Genomic DNA, 26,782 nt, shown 5'->3' with positions numbered 1-26,782 from the left:
ATTGGCTCATTTTCCACATTCTGAAGTTAATACAGATTCTGCTGAGCAATCATCAAAGATCATCCACTCTGGTGAGACTCTTATCTCGTCACCGAGGTACAGCCTGAAGGAGAGTGTTTTCTCAGAGTGATGATAGTAAAGCCTATCCACAGTGTGAAAGTTTAGCTGCTTGGCCCCTGTTATAACAACTCTATGAGTCTTGAGGAATGTGGGTTTGTCCTGCAGTCCGCTACTACCCCCCCCCCCCCCCTCTCTCTCTCTCTCTCTCTCTCTCTCTCTCTCTCTCTCTCTCTCTCTGTGTCTCTGCCTCACTCTTGTGTCCCCTCCCCTCTCCCAAACAAGGCTTTTCCCTAACTTTTCTCTTTCTCTCACAAGGCTATAGTTCAATATTCCATTCTGGGGCACATATCCTGTCTCAAATTCCGACTCTGGGCTCCTCGACGCCAAGGCACTCCAATTGTCTCAAGGTATTGTGTGCATGAGGGATCCGTTGACTGCAGCTCAATGGAGCTATCAATGGCTTTGATTGTGACTATTGTCTAGGAAGCCCGTTGTTACGCAGGGGATAACCGGCTACTGCATGTCTGTTAGATAGATGGAGCTCAAATCACATGATTAAGCTGCAGGGAGGTTAAAACAAGTTTAGCGTTTGTTTCTAAGCGGGTGAAGTTGCACTTTTCTCCCCCCCGGCGTTTTAAGAAACTGCATGAGCAGAAGAAAAACCCGACAGGCTATAGTCACGATTTACAGTTTGATTGCTGCTGGACTTCTTGTAGTTTTCAGATAAGCTTTCTTTGAAAGAAAAATATCCTCCCATCTGGCATTAACTTGATGTTTCAGCAAGAAGGCGCTGATGTTGCGTTTTTCTCCATTCATAAAGTTGCGGTGACATGCAGAGCTCGTTTAACTGCTGCAATACAGTAAAAACCCTGTTGTGTCTGTCTCTGTCATCTTGCGACTGCGTCAATGGTTGTTTTATAGCTACTTTTCAAGTGCGGCAAATGGAACCTGAGCTTTTTGTGGGTCTATATACTTTATGAAGTGTGTTTCTCAATACTGAATTTTCAATAGAAATTAGGCCTACTACCGACTACAGAGTTGTTTTTGCATCTCTTTACCAATGAAATGATATTCTGTGGTTTTACTTCTCATATCTCTGTGTGATTGCAATCAATCTTATGTCAGTCATATCGAAAGGACTAGATTCAAAATGGATTAATTGATAATGCAGACTGGACGCTTTACCTGCGTTGCTTTGACAGCAGCTCGGTAGGAGAAGTGCTCAGCAGAGCTCCTATACTCGGTAATTGATCAGGCATTTCTTTTGTTCGGCATTGATCCCGCCTCCATTCACTTCTCTTACTGCAGGCAGCTAACTCTTTTTTGGTCTTGTTTGAGTGGAAAAATCTACTGTTTTCTTCTAACTGGTGCCATAAGAAGCTTAATATGCCCATCTATGGAGTGCACTAAACCATTGCAGTTATAATAGGCCACCACAAAAAGTTGTGCCAGACATAGTCACATTTAAATACTTTCATTTGTCTTTTCTTTAAGAAAGAAAATTGCTAATGCAATAATTACATTTAATTATGTTACAGTATGTCTTAATCTCCATGTCTTCCTGTCCCTGTCTTGTCATCATATTTTTTCTTCCTCTGCATGCTCGAGTGAGTTCACTGCTCATCTATCTCTCATCTTCCTTTAAAATGAATCAGTCAGTGGGACGCGGGGCCGTATTTCTTTTCTTTTCTTTGTCCAGCCCGGATGTATAATGTGGTTGGACCCATGGCTGGGTCTGCTGAGTTTATATATCACCAGGGGCCCACAGTTCACTCTTAAACCTGTGGTCTAATGAGGTGGAGAAGAGAAAATAAACCTCATGGCTGTCCATTTCAGTTGGACTCTGGATGGTTTTCAGTTTAATGCAGTTAGGACATGCTTGTAACACTTTATAAGCTATGCATGGGGTTGGCAAATCCAAAAATAATCAGATTTAGAAAAGCCAGACTCCGTAAGGAACAATAATGGTAGTAATTTAATTCTCTGCCTTTAGATGGATGAGTAATTGTTTTGTTTTCTCCGAACATGGTATGTGTTATTGAGAGAGAACATTTTGAGTTGATTGATCATCTTTACCTCACCACTTAACTCTCTCTCTGGCTCCCCCTAGGCACAAGGATGCAGTTTATCGCTGTCATTCCCAACCTTTTTGGCTTCTGACTCTTTAAATTGAGGCAATGTCTCTTAATGACCACTTGACACAGTTTGCATATATGACATGAGTGTGATGTTCCCCTCTTTCTTGTACGTTAAGCATTTTTCAGAGGCCTAAAGGGTTTTCAAATATTAATAGCTACTTTGATTTTATATGATTAGAATCCTTTTTAACATACCTTTTAATGACAGTAAAATCATTTGATATTCTATCTTTGGCAGTGGACATGTCTCTCTAATCAGTTGATGACTTCTCTCTCTGTAGTGTGTAGTCACTACATACAGTATTTGGTGTCTGTGGAGTGATAAACCACTTATGAGACTGCTTTGAAGTGCAGTATAGTGAAAACAGATTGCTGGAAGTCAGACTTTAAGTATCTCTTTGATTTCCTTGCATGCTCTTCTTTACCCCCCCTCCCCCATATGTTTTCTCTTTTCTCACTATAACCACCAAATCAAATCAGTGGATAATTGTATTACAAACCATTTCACAAGAGAATTGTACAGAGTCTGCAGGAGGTGGAAAGCTCAACTAATAATATTCGTGACACCAGTAAGCTTATCCTGAGTCATACCGAGTCTGTGGTAACACATTAGAAACACGTGTTGCAAATTGAGAGTACATGAAAACTAGTTACCAAGTAAGCAGAGAAGTTGGAATAGTTAGCTAGCTAAAGTTGAATTAACACGCCAAGAATAATGACTTAACATGTGAAATAATTAGCCAGCCTTGACTAAAATCAATGGATTCATTACTGAATTGTCCAGCCTCTCCAAGCCACTCCAAGTAATGCAGACCAAAACATCTTCAATACAGATGACTTAATTGTATGAAAAGTTGGAAGAATATCCAACATATCATTAAATAACAGCTACTAAGTAACTAAATAACATCCAACTTATGATTTATCCAAATGATACCTCCAAATGGTACCTCTGTATTTCAAAGTGTTTCTCAGCTTTCATCTTCTTCCTTCCCCTGTGTAGCCCCTGCTCCGGAGTGCACCAGGACTTTTGATCTGGATCCAGGTCTAGATCCCTCTACTCAGCCTGGGTCCATACAGTGAGTCAGTAAGAGAGAGAGGTGACCCGGAGATACTACGTTTGGAGGGATAAGCCAGATCGTCAAATGGGATCAGGGAAGCTGGCCCAGGTGCTGCTGGGATGGGCGGCATTCCATGTGGCTTGTGGTGAAACCGGGACTGCACCGCTCCAAGCCAGCCGCTTCACCGGCACTGTGGACCAAAGAGAGGTGCAGCGGGTTCGACGCCGTGGCCAGGAGACATTGAGAGGGTAGGAATGACAATCTGTCTGTGTGTTTCTTGTGTGTCACCGACTTTGGAAAATCCCAAATGAGCAGCTTAATCCAGTTTGGTATTGATTTCATTCATATTTTACTGTACAAGCATTTATATGAAGAGTGCATGAAGTTTGATTTTGCATACACAAGTTTGAGCATTCGTAGCTGTATCTGGAGAAGGTTTAAAACATAAATGGCTTTCCCCTCTCACTTTCCTGGCAGCTCTCTTTCAACTGCTGTGCTTTCTGGGCTGAGGCCAAGCTCGCCTTATACCAAATTATGCTGCTGAATACTACCACATTGTTTTCTCAAAAACAGCACATGTTCGACCTGAAGAGGCTGCTTGCCCTACTGAAATCTCCCAGCGTATTTACAGCAAATTCACATTTTCATAGGAAAGGGAGGAAAAAGCCGCTTTCTATACATCTCATGAGGGGATGATGAGTGAAATGCATGACCCAAATTCCACTGAGTGTATTAGTTAAGCTGGAGAAAGTAGTTCAGGACTGCAGCCAGGAGATTGCTGGCCCTGGTGTTTTAGGGTGAGGCCCGGAAAATCATGTGTGTGTGTGGGGGGGTACATGTGAACATACATGTACGTGTTTTTTAAGGTGTTGTTCATTTGATTGTATCCAGTGAAATGAGCTACAGGGATCACCCCCACCCTCCTCTGCCTCCCTCTGTCCCTTCTCTCTCCTGCAGACCAGCGCTTTCACTTCGTTACCTAAACTCCATGAATCTGGGTGTGGGATGTATGTCCGTGCAGAAAAGACTTTTCACTGTCAATTTTGCCACTTTCTCAAAAAACAAAGGATGTTTTGTTGGGGCCCGTGTTCAGTGTCTGCATCAGTTATTCCAATCAGACTCCCATCTGTCCCAGCTTATGGTTCCCCCGGTACCAAGCCACAGGAAATGAGGTTTTCGTATCACCCGAGGGGGGTATGAAAAGGGGCATTTGTTTCACTGCTGTAGGTGACAATGCAGCAGAGAGAGTAACAGAGAGCAGAAAAATGTATGAAAGAAAGAGAACGCGGGAGGAAATGAGGGATGAGATGAGGAAGAAATTGGCAGCGATTGTGAAAGAGATAGAAAGAAATAACTAGTGAATTCTATTCAGTTGTGGCTTATTAATAGTGCAGGTTAAAGCTCACGTTGAGTCCTAGAACTGGTGTTTTCTCTAAAAACATATTCTATGACAGCCCCAACTGCTTAATAGAAATAGATTTGCCTGCCTTGTCACTCATTTTGGTTAATATGGAAGGAATTTGTCCATGTTAAATAAAGAAAATTGTCCCTCTGCATTTATTTTAAAGGAGACGTTTTACACCATGGTGGTCCTTTGGCATTTCTGGTCCATTGTACTGTTTACAGTCACCAGTGCAGAGTTATTCTGTCAAACCCAGTGTTCCTTCAGCCACAAATGAGGTCATTGGCATTGAACCCAAAACATGAAATGTATGATCTGACTGAACAATAATTCACATTCACAGTTTGTCTTACAGACAGTGAGCGGCCAGGGGAGAGAGTGAGGAAACCAGGAGACCTTGCACAATAGCAATATTATTCCCATTGAGTTGTGTGTGATTTCATGAGAACATGTAACAGAAGCCTGCAGACTTTTTCCATTACATTGTTAAGTTCTGGAAACACTGCTGCGTTAGGAATGAAATGCTCATGTAGTGGTCGTTTTGTTCATTGAAGTAAATAGGTGATGAGTTTACGCAACATCTATGGAACTAAAAAGATCAGTTTGCATGCTGGGATCAGGGCCAGTATACGTTCCACAGTTATTTGACAAAATGTTGACATCTTTGTGATTATTTTCATTGTTTTTCGAGGCGTTGCCTGGTAAATGTCACCCGAACCATTCAGAAACTTTTAAGCACCTCCCATGCTCTGTGGCAGGCCGGGCCAAAGCAAACAGATGTAATGTGTTGAATTTATTGTCAGTTTCTGTTTAAGTGTCGTTGGCTGAAAATGATCCTATAGTTTATCTGTAATCGGGTAGAATTAGTCATCTACACATGTGCGCGTTTCATCTAACCTCTGGACAGAAGCCGTAATGGGGCGAAGAAATCACACGATGCTTTGTGTAGCGACAGACAAATGTTTCCTACACAGGAGTTGTTGAAGTTTACTTTAACTCATTCACCCCAGCAAACTACAACTCAGGCTTGTGTATTACTGCTTTCATGCGAGAGCTGCAGCAATCACAGTGGACTGTCAGTAACTCGGTATGGGTTTCACAGATTCTCTGTGTGGGAGAAAGAGGGAGGTTAGGTTAATGATGGTCATTACGTTGGCCTTGTGCTCGGGTGCAGTGTTTATTTACTGGCTAGAACTCCATATCCCCTGGTCTGTCTCTGGTAGTGCTGGGTCTGATGCCGACTGACTCTGATTTATTGGCTCCCACCGCACACTGCAGCCTGGCATCAGTCCACTTAAGGGCGGTATCTGATCAGAGTTGGCTGGCTGGCTGGCCTGCGTTCCTCGATGGGTGATTGACCATCTGGTTGGTAGAACGAAAGAAGGAAAGCTTTAGGAAGAGACAAAGTTTTTGCTTTTGATTTCTCTTTCTCGCTTTCAAATGCCTTACCGACTTAAAGAGTTCATAGTTTTTTTTATATAGTTTAATAGGATCTCTTGTATGTTAGTGTTGAAGAATCCAGCCAAGTTCTTTTTTTTTTTGCAGCCACACATCTTATTAACTCAGTCCAGTTTGGCCCTTTACCCAGATCTGCTGAGGAGAGACGCCTTGGATGCTGGCTAACTTGGCAGACAGTCAGCCCCAAAGCAGGAGAATTACTTTCAGCCCCTCCAGTCCATTCCAGGTTAATATCTAGCACGCCGATGGTCTGGACGGGGTCCTCTGTATGCAGTCTGCCTTGGCGTATGCCAAATTTAAAAGAGAATGGATGTCACAGGACAAACTTTCCCTCAGACCTACAGTATCCGAGTGTTTTGAGGACAGAAGAAGGAAAAAAGAGACAAAAATACTTGACAAAAATTTATATGTGAGATGGGTGAACAATTGCCAGTTTCCCTTTCTGTTTTATGTGCATTACGTTCCCTTTTAGATTTTTATGTGTCTGCATTTTATGCTTACTGTATGTGCAGGCTATGACTGAGCTATAAAGAAGGGATTATCTGACACAGCTGATTAGCATATGGCCTGTTAATAAAGTGCTTTCTCCTAAATGTCAGACTGTATGAAAAGATTCAACCATCAGTTTACTTACCACATTTGACAAAACATTTTGCGTTTGCATGTGCATATTTATGTGCAGAGCAAGTATTGAGTTACAGCTACTTCTTCTAAAGGACACGCGATTATAAGAAACAGAACAATAAATCGACATCCTCTGCGGTTTGTGTGGTTGACCACAGTTTAAGTTGTTGTATCTGTATCTCCTGTCAGCCAGAAGGGTCCTCACAACACAGATATAGTTGTTAGTGATTCACTGGTTTTGTTAAGTGTCTGTCTCCGTTTGCCAACAATCTCTTACTCATTCCCGCTTTATCTTCGTTTTTCAATTCCATTCATTTTCTATTCTTTAATGAGTTTAAGATAATATTGCCAAGATTCGTCAGTATATCTGTCTGTTTCTCTTGTCGCTCTCCCTCTGTCTTCCTAGCAGAGGAGGAAAGTACTTTTTAAAACTTTTCGTACTCTACTGATTTTTGATCTACTTACATTTTACCTCATTCACTTTTACTTCACAATATTTCATATTGAAATATTATACTCAAATATATATAACATTTATCTTATGGGTGTACAGTTACTCTGTAGATTGGGATTTTACAATACTTTTACCGTTGATGCTTTTGTACATTTTGTTTTGAGGAAATCTCCCCCCACTGACTGATATTTGCCTCATCACCATCTGTAGTTGGGTACTTTTCTATACACTGCATTCCCTTAACATCTCCACTCCTAAATCTGATATACGAGCAGCAGTGCCAGGTGTTGCTAGAGGCAGCAATACGTAAGAGTTTTCCTGAAGAGGGTCAGATACCAGGCAGATGACCTTTGACCCAGTACACTGACACACACATACACGGACACAGACACCTGACTTGGAGCCTTAGCAAGTAACTTCTGCTCTCGGTCTTTATGGAAACAGACCATCAGTCATTTTCCATGCCTGCCTGGTGCTGCCCTTCCTTGTATGTCAGTGCTGTGAACTGCTTTCACCTTTGACCTGCTGGATTCCTGCTTGGCAAGAGGACCCCCAGGCTACAGCTGCATAACATGTTGATTTTGCTGTCTCTAATTTTATAACTCTTTGAAAAAAAACCTCAAAGAAACAACAAAATACACTCAAAACTTCAGAAGAAGAAGAAGAAAATTAATTGGAATTCAGATTACCTTTTATTTAATTTTCACGTTAGTGGATCAATTGTTTTTTCTATCAAATGACAGAAGATAGCCACTATTAGAATCTCCCAGAGGCCAACATGATTTATTGATATTGCTGGTTTTATCTCACAAATAGACCAAAACCCAAAGATATTTAGTTTACTATGTGACAAAGGAAAGCAGCAACGTCTCACAGTTTAAAAGCTTAAATCAGAGATTAATTGCAATAATTATTTAAAATATGATGTTTTGTTAAGATTAATTTTCTATAGATGGATTACTCGACTCGTCGTTTCAACTCTCTAATCTATCTCATATCTTGAAGTTAGAATAAATGCACATTGTGATACCGTACATAATTATTTGGCCGACCAAGTCTGGCTTCAGCTTTCATTGTTCATATTTCTCCTTGGATGAGGTGGCAGCCATTTTCCTTTTATTACTATTAATGGCAGTTAATGAGCGATCCACGGGCCGGGAGGCAACTTCAAAGGTAGCGACTTGGCCACAGAAGAGTTAATCTCCTTTAGATTGAGCCGTGAGAACAGCAGGACATTTCAATATTGAGGAAAACCCCTGGGGATTAAACTCCTTTTTTATGGTCTTTCATTCTGTTTTACTTCAGTTCATCCTCGAAAAGCCTCCTCTCTGTGATTGGACACCAGGCATTGAACTGGAGAAAAGAGAGAGAGAGAGAGAGAGAGAGAGAGAGAGAGAGAGAGAGAGAGAAAGTTAGGGAGGAGGAATAACAAACTAGAGCACCTCGGGGTCAAACCCCTATAATCCTTCATATATTGACATCCCCGTGGTCTGTAACAGTGGAAAATCTTCAGCGCTTTGTGGAGAAATAGATCAGGCAAGACGTTGGCTTCTCTGCTCATTAAGTGTTGGAATGCTGATGTCTCGCTCCATGCATTTCTGAAGTTTTCTTTTTCAGAGTTTGGTTTGTGAGTTTGCCCCAGAAATTCAGCCCCCGGCAAGGGTCTGGCCTCTTCTTGCTTATGCTGCTCTCGCCTTCGTTTCCATATCTCTGTTTTCCGCTCCCCACTCCTCCTCCTGCTTCCTCCTCTTCTCAACATAAACTTGTTTTGCTTTCCCTCCCACTGATCCCGTTCCATTCCCACCGTCCTGGGCCTCCACCATAACCACCATTCTTCTCACTCTCTTCACACTTGCTCCCACTTTCTCCCCCCCTATATCTAACCGTTTCGGTTTCTGTGAATCCTTGTCTTTTCTCCGCTTCCTGTTTTATTTTTATCTTGCGTCTTTGTCTGACCACTACTTCTTCCGACGTGAATATCTCTCGTCTGCTTGCCCACCTGTTTGTCCCTCTGTCTCCCCATGCCATCTGGTAATGTGGTTGGAGGTGTTCTCTGCTCTCCAACCATCAGAAATTCAAACTCCAGCTGTCATCTCCCTGGTGACAGCCCCGGGGTTACTACGGATACTGTCTGGTGAGGAGGAGAGGAAGGTCATGTGTTCCACGCAGGAGGAACTTGAGAAGTTCATCAGGGCTAACACTTTAGCTCCGGTCCTCTAATCTACTGGTTTGGACTGCATATCCAAGAGAAAGCTGCATATTTCTTGATATGCAGAAAGTTCAGTTTACTCGTTATGATGAGGCGTATCACTCAACTTTGCAAAGTCTGAAAAAACAACAACTGATGATGTCATCAGGGTTATCTTGAGTGAGGCTTGAGACTTCAAATGTTTGACGGACAAGCTGTGTTATAAAATGGGGACATGTTGTTTGAAAGATGAGGACATTTAACAGGCAAGGAATGTCTCATGAAGGAGGCCATTGAGTTGCATCATGGGAAATGTGACACTCCCTGTGGCAAAAGACTTTACCATGAGCTTCTAGATCAGGCTTTATCCCAATTTACCAAGTTGTGGTCCCTCAATCCTTGGTCATTGGCAAGTGCAAACAACTAACCACCAACACAGATGGCCGCAGATATACCCGTCATTATATGCTTTGAAAGGTCACTAAGGATATCATTAGTACCACCACATAGCTGGAATCATCCCTTCAGCTTGTTAAATAGCTTTATGCAGCGCCTCTGGGTATTTCACTTGAGTGCACACATTGACTCGCACTTTCTTATAGGATTTTGGTTTTGGGATTGATGCATGTTGGGAATTTTACTCCGTTTCTATATAAACTGAGTTAAAACTGAGTAATAAGTGTGTAATTATTCACGGAAGATTAAAAAAAATGAAGTGTTCTTCACATTAGTTTGTCAGGCAGCTGGCAGACCTCAGTCCCGCTGCATGTTTATGTGTGTTTGTGCGTGTGTGAGCAGAAGCCAGTCATCTCTAGATGTGCTTAAGCCATCTCCTCAGAGAAAATCTTTGTGGCTGACCTGTTAGACTGATCAAGTGCTCTATAAGCTGTGATGACTCTTGCATCTGTCAGACAGGGTCAAAGTTCCCTGCAGGCTCTCTACCAGTAAGAATCCCAGCTGAGTGAGAGGGGCAGGCAGCGATGGCAAGTAGCACTGGATATTTGCCAAAGAACCGGACATCCAGGCCTGGAAATTGGGAGAAAGGAGGACTTTATACATCCTGTCCTTCCAAGTTTAAATTCAGCCTTGAATAAAAACAAAATGTTGCCCCTCATGTTTTAGGCCCCTTACATTTCCTTCCCCTCCTACCCTCCCTGAAAATACCTCCATCCATCACTCGAGGAGGCTTTTTATCGAAGTTTGTTTTGTTTACTCTAAAAGCCTAGGCCATGCAGGTCTTGGGCCGCTCAGAAAATAACGCATGTGTGTATTTGTTGAGGGGTTTTACTAAAGTTTGGGAGGTCTGGGTGAGTAGTGAGTTTGTTTGTTTTTTCTTTTTTTGTCTCTGTCAGGCCCAATGTGTGTGGCTCTCGCTTCCATTCATACTGCTGTCCGGGCTGGAAGACTCTGCCAGGAGGGAACCAGTGTATTGTTCGTAAGTTCGTCGATCCTTAAATCCTCTTAGTTGAGAAGATGACAAATACAGTAGACGTGGGATAGTTCTGTTTGTGTCACTGAGTATAGCAGAAGACATGTCATATGAATGAATCAATTGAATTCACTCTCCTCTCCTGTCCTCTTCTCTTTCTCCTCTTCCTCTTCCTCTCTCCAGCAATTTGCAGGAATTCGTGTGGTGATGGCTTCTGTTCCAGACCAAACATGTGCACCTGCTCGAGTGGCCAGCTCTCTCCCAGCTGTGGAGCAGGAGGAGGAGGTCAGTAACAGTGCCACTCATCACTCACATACAGTAACTGAAACTTCATCAAACAAACCCCATCATCGGTGGGTAAGAGACAAATATTACATTGCATTCATCTGACAGTTTAAGCAAAAGCCACTTACATCTCTTCCCTCACATACTCATCAGATACAATTTTGGGTTCAGTGTCTTGCTTGAGGACATTTTGATTTCTGGGGAACCAACCACCAACTCTTTAAGAGCTAAAACAATTAGTCGATTATACAATTAGTTGATTGACTGCAGCTGCATTTAGAGACTCAATTAATCGCTCAAGTAAGCAAGCAAACAGTGCCGCATGTGTGTTTGTTGGAAAAAACAAGACACTTGATGATATTAGGGAAGCTTGGGAAATACGCTTATTGACTTTCTGGTGGAGCCTCAGATTAGAAGATCAATACCACTCTCACATCTGTCCATTGAATATTAGCCTTAGCTTCAGCAGATACCCAATCAGCCTTGTAAAATTCAGACAGATAATACAAAACCAAGGAGTGTAGACAACTGAAGCAGCAGAATTGTACAGTGTTTAGAGAGGCTTCTTGTGTTCCCAGATTGAAGCATCTTGCTGGAGAGCATTTGGTTTATGAGTCACTTTATCTGATTATTTACTGTACACGAGGATTGTTAGGATAAACAAATATATCTTTGTTGTAATGGAAAGTATACAAATAGTAGGCCTGTAGTCTTATTCTTCTAAATGACCTTACGCCTGACTTCACTGTGTGATCCTGCTGAGTGGCCCAAACAACTGATGAAACGATATTGGATGTTACACTGAGCAGTTTCAGTTCCTACTCATCCAGTTGCTCAGCTTTTCCAAATGTAGTGATTCAAACCTTCTCTCACGAGAGCCAGAATAGTACCGTAGCCAGCGTATAGAGAGTCCCGGGCCTGCTCTACAGCCTGCAGGTCACAGGGTTTGTCAGGATTAGAGTAGAGAGTCTGGCTGCCCCAGCTCAGTCTGCTGGGCTTAGTTACAGACCACTCAGGATGTGTGTGTGTGTGTGTGTGTGTGTGTGCCTGTTTTACTGCACATGCCGACTGTGTGAAATCCCGTTTGTCTTAGCAAGATTAGTGTAGTGTGTGTAGGGTTTAGATATGAAGTTAATATGTAGCGGACATGCAGAAAACATCGTCGTTAAGCAACACTTTGGGAGCATGCAAAGTATATGTCGATGTGTATGTGTATCAAGTAGCGTACAATGTGTTCGGCTTCTCTGCTTCTTCTCACGCCTGGCCCCTGCCAGACCCTTTACACATGCTCACATTCCATGAAGTCCGCTAACGCACATTTTCAGTCACGCAGCTGCACACACTGACAGATTCACAGACACTCATACTTTTGTACTGATGAGACAGACAAAAAAAATGAACTGGCACACGCAAACTAACAGTGAGCATCAGATGGCTGTGACCCAGATGTGTAAAACAGGATCTAGTCCAGCCATAAGTAAGGACGACCCTTAGAGGAAGGGCATTGAGGGTGGGGTGGAGGAAAATCAGCCTCTGACCTGAATGGCAGGATACGCGCAGATCTCCTGCAGAGTCATGGCTTTGGCAAGAGCTATGAAGTCATGTTCCTTCGGGGCAGGATTGGGGCTAGAAAGTGAAGTAATACATTAGAGTGAGAGCTTAGCAGAGCTGGACTGAACCGATCGTCCTACTCTGTGGTTCTCAGCTTTCCCCAGCAGGGATTTATGGGGGCTTTTCAACAGGTTTACAGGGAGTGGAGAGGCAGGGAAGGAGGCTACTGAGATACTGTATGATCTGAGACAGCTTTATCGTTCTATGATTAGTATATGGGGAATTTGTTTTAGTGCACCGTTAAGAGTGTGTCACTGCAAAAATAAAATCTTACTGTGGTCCCTATGGCGGCTTTCGTGAAAGTCAGAGGTCAAACAGCTTTATGGCCTGAGATAAACATACAACCATCAGTGAACACTGATTGCTGTGGAGTGACCCCAAGTAGCCGAGGAGGTCACCTTATTTTGTAAAAGTTAGCTCTCTTCTATAAATGATTGGTCTCAAGCGGAAGCTATAATTCTAGTAAACTATGAAAAGTAATTTCATCACTGTTCTGCATGTAACTACTCCCAACTCTACTGTGTCTAAATATACAGTATGTTATATTTGGGGGAGGTGTCTGCAATTGGCTTATATTAAGTCATAAAGCTTTGTTTTGATTTTAATTCACACAGAGATACTCTTTTATTTAGGCATTAACGAATTATTGAGTTATAAACTGTTTTCACAACGTTATCTGTGTCGGATGCTTCAGTCCAGGAGAAGGCAAACCCTCCTCATCGTAGCTCTTTTCTGCCTAAACGTGCAGACTCCCAAATTCAGCTTTTGGACAGAGTCCACCATTTAACAGGATAATTTAGTGCAGTTGGAAGCAAATTGCAGTTCTATCGAGATCCGTCTGGAAATGCCAATTTCCTCTGCCTGAATTATACAGCCTGATTCTAGCACCTTGGTTCGCTAAGTTATAGATAGCATCTTTATGTCTCACATCTTGCCTGTGGAATGCAGAGGTTAAAATAAACCAGCAACACATTTGTGCTCTTCTACATTTAATCCAAGTGTCTGCGACTATTGTTTTGTCCACACACATGGTTTTCCATGATTTCTTTTTTTGACTCTTCCTGGAATCTTTGCTTTTTGCCGATGAACAATATTAGCTTGTGTTTCTGTGGATAGCCTGGCAGACCTTTCAAACATTTTCTTTAATTTCCTGAAATAGAAAAGTAAAAAAGCACAGCCAAAGTGGCTTTCTAACTGCACTGATAACCTGGAGTTCTCTGACAACAAAAGTTCATGCTGCAAGTCACTCTTGTAATAAATACAGTGACAGTTTAGGGCAGATCAGCTGTGCTGAAGATCGCACAGGTTCATCTTAATAACCTTGTCCTCCCATAACCATAATTAGGAAATCATTACCACAGATGTTCTTGCCCTAATGCTGAGAAACAGCTGTCTCTATACTGACAGGCTTCCATTGGCTATTGACTAGGAGCAGAGTGAGTCCTGGGAATGCAGAGAGAGGCCTTTTAATTAGAAGCCATGCCACGACTTCAACATAGTCAATCTTCACCGCAAAGTAATGCTTCATCCTGTGGTCTGTTAGCAAATAAATGGGTCTAATATACCCAGAAAATTGATGATGTGTGTGAGGTACAGTGTTAACTAAGAGGGCTGTGAGTTTCCTAGAATGGAAAGAAATCTTTGTATGTGACTCTCAACCAGCTTTGACAGCATCTCATGCAGCCCTCTGTTTCACTTCATCGCCCATCCATGCTCAAACTGAGGCTGACTTGTCACTGATCCCTGGGGTGTGTAAACCAGGACAAAACACAGCTATAACGCTCCTCAGTTTTCCATCAGACACACACAAATGTACCCGCTCGACACACAAGCCTGGACTTCCTGTGTTTCGCAGCCTCTCGTAAAAAACACCCAGATGTGAGCAGCTCACTTGCGACACTACCAGAGTACAGAGGTGCATTGTGGTGCTGCAAAGCAGCACCCAACTCCTTTTGCTCAATGTCTGGAAGACACACACACACACACACACACACACACACACATATATGCACATCCCCCTACCCTATTGCTTTACATGTGCAGCTTTCCAGGCACGGGTCATTGGAGCAAACCATCTCTCTCCACCTTCGGGGGATGAAGTGCCAGGAGGAGGGGGAGCGAGAGGCGAGGTTAACCAGTGAGATCATCTCCCTCTGTCTCCAAATGTGCTTGTTTGCTTCCTTCTCCTCCAGACATGGTACCTTTCCAGCACCTGTCCCATTAGCCTCTGTTTCTGAGGGCAGAGAGTTCATTGACTTTAAGACCATATCTTCTTGACCAATTTAGAAACACTGTTTGTGGGGCGGGGGGGCTTGTTTGAAAAAATGGAAGAGTTAATCCAAGTTGTCCTCAGCTTTGGAAGTTTTCTCTACAGTTTGTTCCAAGGAGAGGAAAGCTGAAATCACTCAGCGCAATCATCATCATTCAGGTTTCACAACACTGCTCCTATTGTTGGCCTTAAATGAAGAAAAAGAGTCATTAGAGTGTACAGCGTTAACCTCATGTCTTGGTCTCAGGAGGAAGACCTGACATATGTGAAAGTGACTGCGATTAAGGGTGAGAAAGAGAGAGACAGCACACTAGTTCACTGACAGATAAACCCAGCCTACCCCAGAGTCCCAAAGAATTAGCTTTAATTTATCACCATATGTTGCCATGAGACACAATCCAGACAAAAAGTTGTTTCTGCCAAATCTGTAAGTAGAGTCTGCCAAGTGTTGCACATGAGAAAGTTAACTGGAATTCCTTCCAGACTTGAGATGCATTTCAGTGAATTACACCTCTGCCTCACATTTACTGAAACTACAGAGGGTCCACATCCAAGATTCGTGCTATTGTGCTTTGACTCATGTAACTGAAGTCTGAAATGTGTAATCTGCCAGTAAGGCAGGCATGAGTGATCACAAAGAATAGCTAGAGTAGATTCACTCATCCTGACTCACACAAGTCATATTTAGTGTGTTTGGGTACAGTCAGAATAAGTGGCTGCATTATAGTGGCTGAAGTACCTCCTGTTTGGCAAATGTGCAAACTCAGAAAGTCTCATTAGACAACCTCAGCTATGAGGAAGCTCAGTCATTTCCCTTCTGCTGCACAGCGCTGCATGCCAGAGATTTTAAAGAGCGAAGGATACATAAACAGACAGACGGAGAAAGAGAGAAAGAGAGGAAATTAATGTTGAACTTGCAATTAAGATATAGACAGAAGAGCATGAAATGGAATAGTGGAGGAAAGAAGTAAAAGGAAGGCACAGGGAGAGTAAAGTACAATAAACGAAGGATGCAAGGACACATTAAGTGAATACAGTTCTTTAGCATCCAGAACTGTAGATGTCTTCTCCCCTCTTGTGTTCACTAAAAGGCAGTCTGCCAGAAAGATCAATTAGTTTCCCTTATGAAAGCTGCAGCTACGTGTTTGAGTCCTATTGGTCCTCTCACAGTCTGTGTGGCAGTCTGCCAGCCAGGAGTCTCCTATTACACATCATACTACCTGTACCACCTCAGCACAGCACTCCTGGTTTGTTTACCCACTGTTCCAAGTTACTCCTTTTGTTTCTAATAAATCTGCTCCCCTGTGCCTCCTGTTTGGATTTTTTTTTTTGCCATTGTACCGTACTTCTTTCCCCCCCTCACCCAGTTTCCATCTCCTCTCAGCAAAATTCCTGACTGACTAACTAACTGTAGCATACAGCTGGCTCGACTTATTGTGTACTCCAAGTCTGCTTGATTAAATTAGTTTTTGTGGCCTTGGGGTCTTTGAGTCTTGTCTGTTCAAGCTGCCAAAGAAACACCGGACTTGTGCAAACCCGACTAAAGTGGAAAAAGCCTCTTAATTTGTTAAAGTGTCACTAGAGTTTGGAAACAATTCTCAATGCGTTTTTCAATTAGGTCATATTATAATGAAGGAAACTGACCACTCAATCGATTAATTTTCCCATTTAATTTCCTAAAAGTTGAGGTTTGGTTGATAATACCTGTAAAAGCTTTAGAATAAAACCTATCAAATAATGCTGTCACTGACTCAAAGCACATGTACTGTACTTGTCTATTTTGTGATAAATCTGCAGCTAGTGTTATTCGATAGAACAGGGGATGTGAATGCCTAATCATTTTTGAATTGCATCTTGTTTACACTTGTCTTTCTTTGTGCCATTCCCACTCATCATTCCTCCCCATCACCCCCAACTCTCTCTCTCTCTGCCTCTCTCCTACAGTTCAGTCCTGTAACATCAGGTGTATGAATGGAGGAAGCTGTGCAGAGGACTCGTGCTCCTGCACGAAGGGCTTCACAGGCAACCACTGTGGACAGCGTGAGTGTATCATGCAGACTATACTTATTTATATCTTTATATTTGGATCTCATAAATATGCTGTTGCTGTACAACGCTTTTGGTTTAAAACTTTTTAAGACTATTGGTCCGGCCTTTACTTGCTGCATGACCAATCAGAAACCCAGTGCACTCGGAGAAGAGAGTCGGTGTTGACGTCATAGTCGTCAACATACATAAGAGATGACGTAATATACGTCAAAAATACAACACAGTATGTGTTGATTTGTTGGTGATGCAATTGATTAAAAGTTGAAGTCATTTGAAGCTTCATGAAATAAATGTGTTAGCGTTTCTGTGAGAGTGAGTATGTGCTGAAGTGTGTGATTCTTTGTGAATCCCTCTGTTTTTCTCCGTCTCCTGTAGCTGTGTGTGAGAATGGCTGCCAGAATGGTGGGCGCTGCATCGGGCCCAACAGATGCGCCTGTGTCTACGGTTTCACTGGCCCGCAGTGCGAGAGAGGTGAGTGCTCATCCTCGTTTCTGTGTTCATACAGTTGTGTTTCTCCACTTTTCCTTTCAGCTCAGTTTGTGTAGACTTGAAAGAGGCCTGCTGGTAAAAGACCTTGCTTGGTATTTTAGTGGGGAAACCAAAGGGTGATGAAACAATGTATTGAATTTATTTTATAACCTGGGTATTTGTTTTTTGGTATTTGAGATCTGAGAATGTCGAGCAAGGGATACGACAGGTCAGACGATCAGCCGCTTTGTAAAAGAGCCCATAGTTTATACACCCTTTATGGAGATAAAAACAAAGAAATATTATTGCAAATAAACAGTCAAATGCTTTGATTTCGTAGATCAATTTACTTTTAACTCTGACCTACTATTCCTACCATAGATGGGCCTACACAACTCTACAATCAGGAGTTATAACAGCCATTTTCAGTGAGCTTACTGTCTTCACCTCTAAATATGAACGGTTGTGTATAGCTTGTGTGACTGCTTGCCTTTCTTGTCCTGTTATTGTCAGCAATTCATTTGGTGTGTAAAACTTTATCATACCTGATGAATAATACGACTAAGATGAAATTAAAACTCGGGTTGTAAAAGAGCTGAATTCTTTCTTTAAATGAAACCCCATCGTGCAACTTGACTAAAATAGCCTTTATCAAGCGTGGGAGACAGCGACGCTGCTTTTATCAATACTCCCCACTACCACACACATGCTCTAGGGTTGAGGAAGATATCAAACCAGGGAGGCTTTGATGTGGTCATGCAGTCATGGGTGTTGCTCCTATCAGCACAGACATACTCTGTTAGTTCATTTGTTCAGTGCTCGGTGAGCGCTCGGGCTCCTTTAACATGGATGACTTCATACAGTTAGCTCAGACAGACAGTGGGTGTTCGTCTCCTGAGCTTTGAACAGAAGCCTGAGGTATGTGTGTGGTGGGAAGTGATGGAAGGGTGTGGGAGTAGGTGGCACAGACCCGTGATTGCAGAAGGAAAAAAGACCTGAGATGATGGCTGGGCTCTCACCTCAGTTCACCTTTTTTCGGAGGAGAAAACCTTTACACCTTCAGATATTCTCCACCAAATTCAACTTTCTGTGACACTCTCCTCCCAATTCCATCATCTTCCTCCTGCTGTTAATTAACATTTAGAGAAAAGTTCTTCCTCTAAGTCCTGTAATTTCACTCACCTCATGCCTTTTAGCATTTCTTCTGCATTCCTTTTCCTAGCTATATACCGTAGTTTTACTGTATGTAAATAAATGGTCTTCTGTTTTTCTTTAAATACTATCCTCCCCACTCGGCCTTTCTCCAGTCTTCTTTTGCAGTGAATGTTGACTTGTTTTCTTCCCTATGTTTTTAACTGAGGTTACCACATTCAATTCTATAACTTTTCTAGCCTTCATCTTACTCTCCATCCCTCAAATCTTTTCTCCATGGAACTCCGGGGCTTGTTTTCTGGGACAATACAACATTTTGGGGATTGAGTTTGTAAGACGGAGCCTGAAAGACATCTGGCAATAAATACCCCCTCCCCCTGACATCCCCACAGGACTGACAGAATAGACTTTCTTTGTAGAGTGATCGTGGACATTTCCTGATGAGGAGCGGAGAAAGGTATGAGGGAAGCAGACTCACAGAGAGAGAAAGAGTGAGAGAGAGAGAGAGAGAGAGAGAGAGAGGGAATGAGGGGAGGAAAAGTGTGAAAATGAAAATGGACTCCCCAGCTGTGTACACAAAGCCTGGTGGAATGGAGTACAAACACTCTCCATGTTGCAGGAATGGGGAGTCTGCTGGATCTGCAGGTATAGTCACAGGGGAACACTTAGAAATCTTTGTGTGTGTGTTTTTTGTGCCAAGTATGCTTCAGTGGAGTTGGTCTAAATGTGTCAAATTAACAGCATAATTGAGCCTAACGACGGTGTGTTGGATGTGGAAATTGAAAATTGTCCCCATATCTTTAGCAAATAGGTCACAAAAGACATTTAAACATTTGTCCTTCAGTTTGCCAGAAAAGAGCTTAGAATTGTCAGCGCACTGATTCTCAAATTCAGTAAACTATCCTCTGAGATATAATAAATAATTTTGATAAACGACCAGTGTATTATTTTTATTATTAGGTTTGGCCTGAACTGGATGCTGTGTCCCTGGTGTGAACCTTTAGTGTTCTTACAGTGTTTTGTGGTTTGAAAGTTTGTGCAATTGAGTTCATGAGTCAGTAGAGTTAGTGTGTGATTCAGCGAGAGGACTGCCGATGAACTGTTATTGTGAAGGCAGTGAAAGTCAACCAGTATAGGCGAACTGGATGTGCGGGATGGAGTCATGGGAAACTCCTCCGTGTACGCATGTTTGTGGTGTGTGTGCACGTGCAGCTGTGTGTGTGTGTGTGTGTGTGCAGTTTGCGTGTGCGTTTGCCTGAGGTTCATTGACTTTGATTTACAAGAGACAGAGTTAGATTTAATCCTTCCTCCTTAAATGAAAAAGAATTCCCACCATCAGCCCTCTGTCATTATTCAGCAGCTATATATATATATGTGTGTCACCATTTTGCTTCTTTATATGTGTGCATATACATACTGTTAAGTTTTAGTTTCAGTCTCACAGACCCACTATAGCAGGCTGTAGACTCTTGTTTTACAATGCAACATTAAGTGTGTGCATCACACGCCAATATGAGCCCCATTGCACTTGTTTGTGATGTATGTTTTCACATAATTTCACCCGCATGTACACTAAGGTAGAACGATGCTGATGTGTGTCTGCAGATCTTTGGCTCATTTATCGGTCTCTGTTCCAGCACTGCTCAGTCCAGTCTGTCTCCGTGGACCTAGAACGGTTCTGTGGTCGGTCCCAATCCGAAGCCAGAGCAAATAAACCCATATTCGCTGAGGAGCAGTTTTGCCCCCCAGCAGGCGGTGACGTCAAGGGCATTTTGAGGTGCTGGAAGAGTAGGAAGCTGTGCTATTTCTGCACTATGGACTCTGGATAAGAGTGGACAGAGCATGGCTGGACAGGATGGCTGTGCTGGTGGAAGGGTGGGACTCAGGGGCAGGCACAGGTCACTCTGTGGAAAATATTCCCAATGACAATTTAGTTTCAGTCAGCCAGTTCGGAGCCGCGATACATTTGATTTACAGCAAGTATATAAATGATATACTAATGCAGCATGACGTTACCTCTTAATGTAGACCCCATATGTTGTGTTTTCCATATATTCAATATCATAGGAATTTCTACTGACACACCCTATCAAGACACAAAGGAGCAAATACTATTTCAAGAACTGGCTGAGAGTGTTCAAATTCTCCAAAATGATGTTTTAATCCATGTCTGGCAATGTGTCTCACTGGGCTAACATAATGAGGCTTGCGCTTCATCCAGATTCTATGTGTGACTATGTGCTCAGCATTAAATCACCATGTTATGCATTAAGTGTAATTAGGAACGTCACATTTAACAAGCTGTTTTTAGTGTCTGCTTTTCATGAGGGTACTACATTTTGATGATCCATCTCATAAACAAAAGTGGAGGAAATTATTCACCAGTGCCCAGGCCAAATTTTGAGGCTTTGGTTTGTTCCAATCAATAATTGAGTAGCCTCACGGGATGGCGATGACGGCCGTCTTTGATCTGGCCTGATAAAAAAATGGGCCGATTTACTCTCGCTGCACTTAAGAAAGCACTAGACTGCTCCCTCCGAGTAAGTAACTCATGTCCCATGAGTGGTAGCTGTTGATGGAGCCTGGAGCCCACTTGCTCGACTGTGTTTTTGCCTGGCGGTGTCTGCATTCAATGGAGTCTGAATTATTGTTCCACTGCTCGACATTATTGTGATGGGAAGTTTCCCAAAACAAACCAAATGAGCTGTAGAGGTCAAGATAGTTTCACAGCACAATGGGTGAGATATAAAATCCATGACTGAGGAACGACTTGATGCCAATACATAAGACTTCACACAATTATATTCTATTTATTTATTTATTGTTACAAAATGCCTGATAATTACTGGTTTTAATAACTATTTTGTGTAGATTTTTCCATGTTGTCATGTCACACGGAGCAGTTATCTACAGGCTTCAGATTTTCAGATCTCTGTAGATTGCTGAGCGCTTATCTCTCCCATTTCCATTCTCCCACAGTTGTTATACCCTGTTTGTGTGTGTGTGTGTGTGTGTGTGTGTTAAACATTTAGTCACGTTCGAGCGACTGCTATTGGTGTGAACGAAGTGAAAAGAAGCAGACGCCTCGAGGAATGATAAGGGATAAAGGAAAAGAGTGATTTCAAGCTTGTTGATAATGCCGCTGATAAGACTCACAGAGACTGTTATGGTCGGCTACAATGAGGATAAACCTCCAAACCTCCCAAACACACGGGCATACACACACACACACACACACACACATTTGCAAACAAACAAGCCCACACATTTGAATCATTTATTTAAGTCCACATCAGCCGAGGACACATGGACACAAACAGTGCAATGCAATCAGTTATTCCACAAGATCCGCCAGACATTTGCTCAGTCTATACACACCAACCAAACATGAACACACACACACAAGCACATGCACAGAGGAGAATTAGAGAATGTCTCTATTTTCAAACAGGTGAGTAACAGTATGACTTTTAGGCTCAGAGGAAGTCTTGCAGCTGATTCGTCTGGAGAGGATCCAGTTTTAAAAGTACACACACACACACACACACACACACACACACACACACACACACACAAGTGTGTCTGTATATATATTTCTTATCTTGATTAATTTGATCTATTGACCTCGTATACACGATAATAGCTTCATTCTCATGTAATCAACTCATATTTCAAATCTCTTATCTTCCCAGACCTCCTGGCCTGGGAGCTTTAGAAATACTTCAGCAGTTATTAATGAATCTGAAATGGGATTTTTTTTCTCTTCTCTTTTGCCATTGCTATTTCCCTCTCCTTCCCTTCCAGTGCTCAAGTCAATCCCCCCCCATCTCCCCACAGCTGGACGGGGTTGAGGGGAAAGTGTTTTCCCAGAAGGGTTTGCGTTCCAAACAGGATTAAATATTTTATCACCCTCAGCCTTTAAAGTATTTTATCTTCCTTTTATCCAACTTTCATTAGAGCAAAGAGTAATGGGCTTTGGTGTCTGATCATATTTCTTTTTTACAATATTAGATTAATATGGGGTTGGCTTCACCACAAAAAATGTGAAGGGTCAGACGCCATTAACCTCCTCTGATATGATTTATGTGGACTGATCTAGGTGAAAGGTTACAAGTGCTTTAAGCTAACTCGGGGCTGATTTACAGCAATTCCTTGAAACTTTCCTTGAAAAGAACTTTAAACTTGTTAGAATGAGAAGACTCCAGTAAGTCTAGCACAAAGTGGACAAGTTCTCATTGAAGGAAAATGACTTAATTCAAAGTGATGTGTGCTGGTTATGAACCAAACCGGAGACATCTGGATGAGGGACAGAGGTTGCTAACAGTGGATTTAGGAGTAAAGAGTGGACCGCGGATAGGAGAGAGGATCTGGTGAATGTTTTTCATCTATTGAGCAATTTGAACACTAATTAGAACAAATTACTTCCGAATGTTGTCGGCGGGACCGAGTCACCATGTTGGATCGCTCGCTTGTCCTAACCTGCCCTAGCCAATGCTAGGTGTCCGCTGACGTTACATGCATAACATACAGACGTGTAAACACTTGGAAGACATGTTGATTGGGACACTGTGAGACAGGCTGCATTTCTTCACTGTTTGTTATTTTGTGCTTTTGAAGAGAGCTGTGTTGCTGCTCCAGTCTTTAGTTTGGCTCCACGTTGCAGCTTGGAGATTTTGTGTTTTCTTTCAGGTAAAGACATGTGTAAGAGAGAGAAGAGTGGGGGAGTGCATATATATTTAATTTAGCGCACATGCATAGTCTGCTGAACTTGGCTGCTGTGTGCTACTGTCTACTCTTGCTGTGTGGGAGAGTCCGGTCTCCTCTAAGAAGGGAAACAGTTCTTTCTTTTGTTAATAAATCAATAACTGAAGGGTTGGAAGCACCATTCCTTTGCTTTTCTTATTTATTTGTCTTTTTTCTTTCTTCTTTAATGTCCTTTGAATCTGTCTCCAGTTTGATTATTTTAACTGGCCCCAAAACAAGAGTGTCAATTGCTTTATTGCAGACATGTAAGAAACAGTAACAGTAGTTGCTGTCGGAATATTTAAGAGCTTTGGTTTTGAAGGATAAGGCTAGCAACACTTATGTTTGATTTGTCAACAAATCCCAAGAAAATACCCAAATCAAAAATGAACTGATCAACAAGTGAGTAACCAAAGCTTTATGTAGCTTGTTTCTTTTAGTCAGTTGCACATTGGGCGACTGTGGCTGAGTGATAGAGCGGGTCCGCCTTCAATCAGAGGATCAATGTTCAAACCCCGGCTCCGCTAGTTCATGTCGATGTGTCCTTAACCCCAAAGTGCTCCCGTAAGTGTATGACTTATTACATAGTGCAGGTGGCACCTGCATGGTAGCCCCTGCCATCAGTGAATGAGTGGGTGTGAATGGGTGAATGACATGTAGTGTTGAAGCACTTTGAGTGGTCGGAAGATGAGAGAAGCGCTGTACAGACCATTTACCATTTACATACACCTTCCTGCTATCAGACAAACTGATGAGGAGGCAGCAGGAAGACATATTGTTAGAGTTATCAGATAATAAAGTATAATAAAGTTAATAACATAAATTACTTACAGCTTGGAATTCCAAAGGCTGGCAGGAAACTGGAACGCTTAATACAAGGAACGAAGAACAATGATGAACCGGCACATGGAAAAAGGAGCACAGAGATTAAACACGCAAGTGAAACAGGGTGATAACGAGAGACAGGTGACAGCAGGGCTAACGAGGACAGGCGGGACAACACGCAAGGCAGGAAGTAAAGTCTGCAGCAAAAGAGACAGTACCTAAAAAAAATACAAAAACATGACTTGAAAAGACTGTAACACTGTTTACCTCTGTTATGGTAATGTTTGCAAAAACTATAAAGTACCCAGCTGTTTCAGGAAAAAAGACTTGAAGCTATAAATGTCTGTCTTCAGTAGGAACAATGGGCTTGGTGAGCTTCACAGACGGAGGGATGTAAAAAATCCTTAGAGATAGGTTTGTTGGTTTGGGTCTTTTTATGGGATTTGATGAACAAGAAAAATACAAAATAATGGCAGTCTTATTCTTTAGGCTTAGTATTTAATGTAAATGTGTATTTTGCTTCTGTGTGTGTATAGGTTTGTATGCAGAATATGCATTTGTTTGTATTATTTCTCAGAACATGAGTAAATGCATGTGGTGTATGAATCACCACTCCCCTGTGCCAACCAGGCAACAGAAGATCAAATAGTGTCTGATTGGCTGGCAAGGAGAGAGTAGAAGGCAGACAGACAGGAAGACCTAAAGCAGGTGAAGAAAAGACAGATGAGGGAGAACTGGTGTGAGCCCCCAACCTGCACTCTGCATGCTCAGTTTGACCTACTTTACTTTCCTCTCGTTCTCTATTTCTTCTTTCTCTCTGCCTGTCCTACTCTTCTTCCCCCCGTTCTCCGTGATCCCCTTTTATGTAGCACAAGGAACCAATAAGTCTGAAGAAGGACTCCCACCAGACACCACCACTGATTCCGATCTTCCCATGTCATTCTGTCCTTCAGAGCTGAGCCGCTGTCTTTCTCCACATCTCATTGTCACAGCCTTGGCTGGCCAACCGTGCAGCTTGTCTCCCTTGTGATCTAACGATCTACTTTTTTTTAATGAAGGCTATATTAAGTTTGGCGCGCGCCACTGCAGAGGGTTTCTCCCACAAAGGAAGCCATCATTAGGCTATATGTATTGCTGAAATGGTTTCAGCAGGAGGTCATTGTGTCTGATTTGTGAAGTGCATTGACCGAGGTTATGCCGTGGTTTACTGGCAAACAGCAATGCAGCAAGTACAGGCGAGATGATCACTGAATACAGGGACAGTTTTTTCTCATAATATGTTTACTTGCAACATCTGTTTGCTGTGTGCATTTACTTATCTTCACTGTTGTTACCATCCTTTCTAAAAAGATAGCATCTTCAATTTCAACACATCTGTCTCGACTTCCATGAGACATTTGTGTTATTGGCAACATATGTCGTGTGACGTCGTATGTGTTTCTGGACACACAAATGGGCTTTGTCCTGAAGATAACATCCAGATGCGTTAAAATGTCATGATTATTTTGGGAGGGAATGATTGTCACGGGGTGATTGTTATAGACGACCACACTGCCATTAGCTGCTTGTACTGTCACATAGATGGAAACAGAAACCACCACTGTTTAGCCCACCACCAACTCCTAAAGTACTGGAATTTGCTTCAGTCAATCCAATGGGTTAATTTATTATCACAGAGACTAAATGCATAGCAGTCATTCAAATCCTATTTCTAAATTCCTGTGGAAAGAAACAATCGGGCTGTGTTTTGCAGTTTATTCTGAGCAGGTTTAATAGGAAAATGTGTGAAATCACGTGCTCTGACATGAGTCGCTATGCTGCTACCAACTCTCATATTGTTGTTCTTAAGTCCTGGTAAAACCTGCTACTTGTAAATGCTGTTCCTTGTGAGCCAATTGTTGATTCAGACTGAACACAATTAAACTGTGAGGATGTGTTTTTAAAGGTCTGGTGAGTCATCTCTCTCAAAATCATCCTCTAATGCTGTGCCAGTATGTTTTTTTCCAACCTCCATTCCTCCATTTGTTGTTTGAGTGAAATTAACAACGAAAGAAAAGATCAATGACTAGGATATTAGAGGACATATGCCTTCCCAAGAAAAAGAAGAAAATTCTCAACTATGTACTTAATCTGGTTTCATTTAATGGTGTGCCAGATGTGTTCGAGGAACTGAAACGCTGATTCGCTGATCTATTTAATCAATCTAAAGTTAAATAAGCCACTAACAAACAAAGGACTTTTGTCTCTTTCACTCCACAGACTACAGGACTGGGCCATGTTTCACCCAGGTGAACAACCAGATGTGCCAGGGCCAGCTCAGTGGAATCGTCTGCACCAAGACCCTCTGCTGCGCTACCATTGGTCGAGCGTGGGGCCACCCCTGTGAGCAGTGCCCCGCCCAGCCACACCCCTGCAGGAGAGGCTTCATCCCCAACATCCGCACCGGAGCCTGCCAAGGTCAGATCAGAGCACATACAACCACATATGCCTCTCTCTCTTTCTTGTACAAACACCTGGCAGATCTTCTAACCAGTGATGAAGGAAGACACACACACACACACTCAGA

At 42.4% G+C, this 26,782-nt stretch overlaps 1 protein-coding gene across 1 annotated transcript in view; it reads left to right on the top strand.

Annotated features, from left to right (window-relative positions):
* Positions 1–327: 327 nt before the first annotated feature.
* fbn3 (fibrillin 3) overlaps positions 328–26,782 on the top strand; it is a 60,526-nt gene continuing 34,071 nt past the window's right edge. Inside the window, exons 1-7 of the mRNA XM_031864162.1 lie at positions 328–467; positions 3,202–3,507; positions 10,738–10,820; positions 10,998–11,099; positions 16,924–17,019; positions 17,404–17,499; positions 26,476–26,673. Coding sequence (XP_031720022.1) covers positions 3,344–3,507; positions 10,738–10,820; positions 10,998–11,099; positions 16,924–17,019; positions 17,404–17,499; positions 26,476–26,673 — 739 coding nt within the window. The 5' untranslated portion in view covers positions 328–467; positions 3,202–3,343. The remainder of the gene's footprint in view (positions 468–3,201; positions 3,508–10,737; positions 10,821–10,997; positions 11,100–16,923; positions 17,020–17,403; positions 17,500–26,475; positions 26,674–26,782) is intronic.

Source organism: Anarrhichthys ocellatus, unplaced genomic scaffold (genome assembly GCF_004355925.1).
Source record: "Anarrhichthys ocellatus isolate YVR2014 unplaced genomic scaffold, GSC_Weel_1.0 scaffold30, whole genome shotgun sequence".
NCBI classification, from domain to species: Eukaryota; Metazoa; Chordata; class Actinopteri; order Perciformes; family Anarhichadidae; genus Anarrhichthys; species Anarrhichthys ocellatus.
Note: the sequence above shows the minus strand (reverse complement) of the source record. Positions and strands in the feature narration are given on the sequence as shown.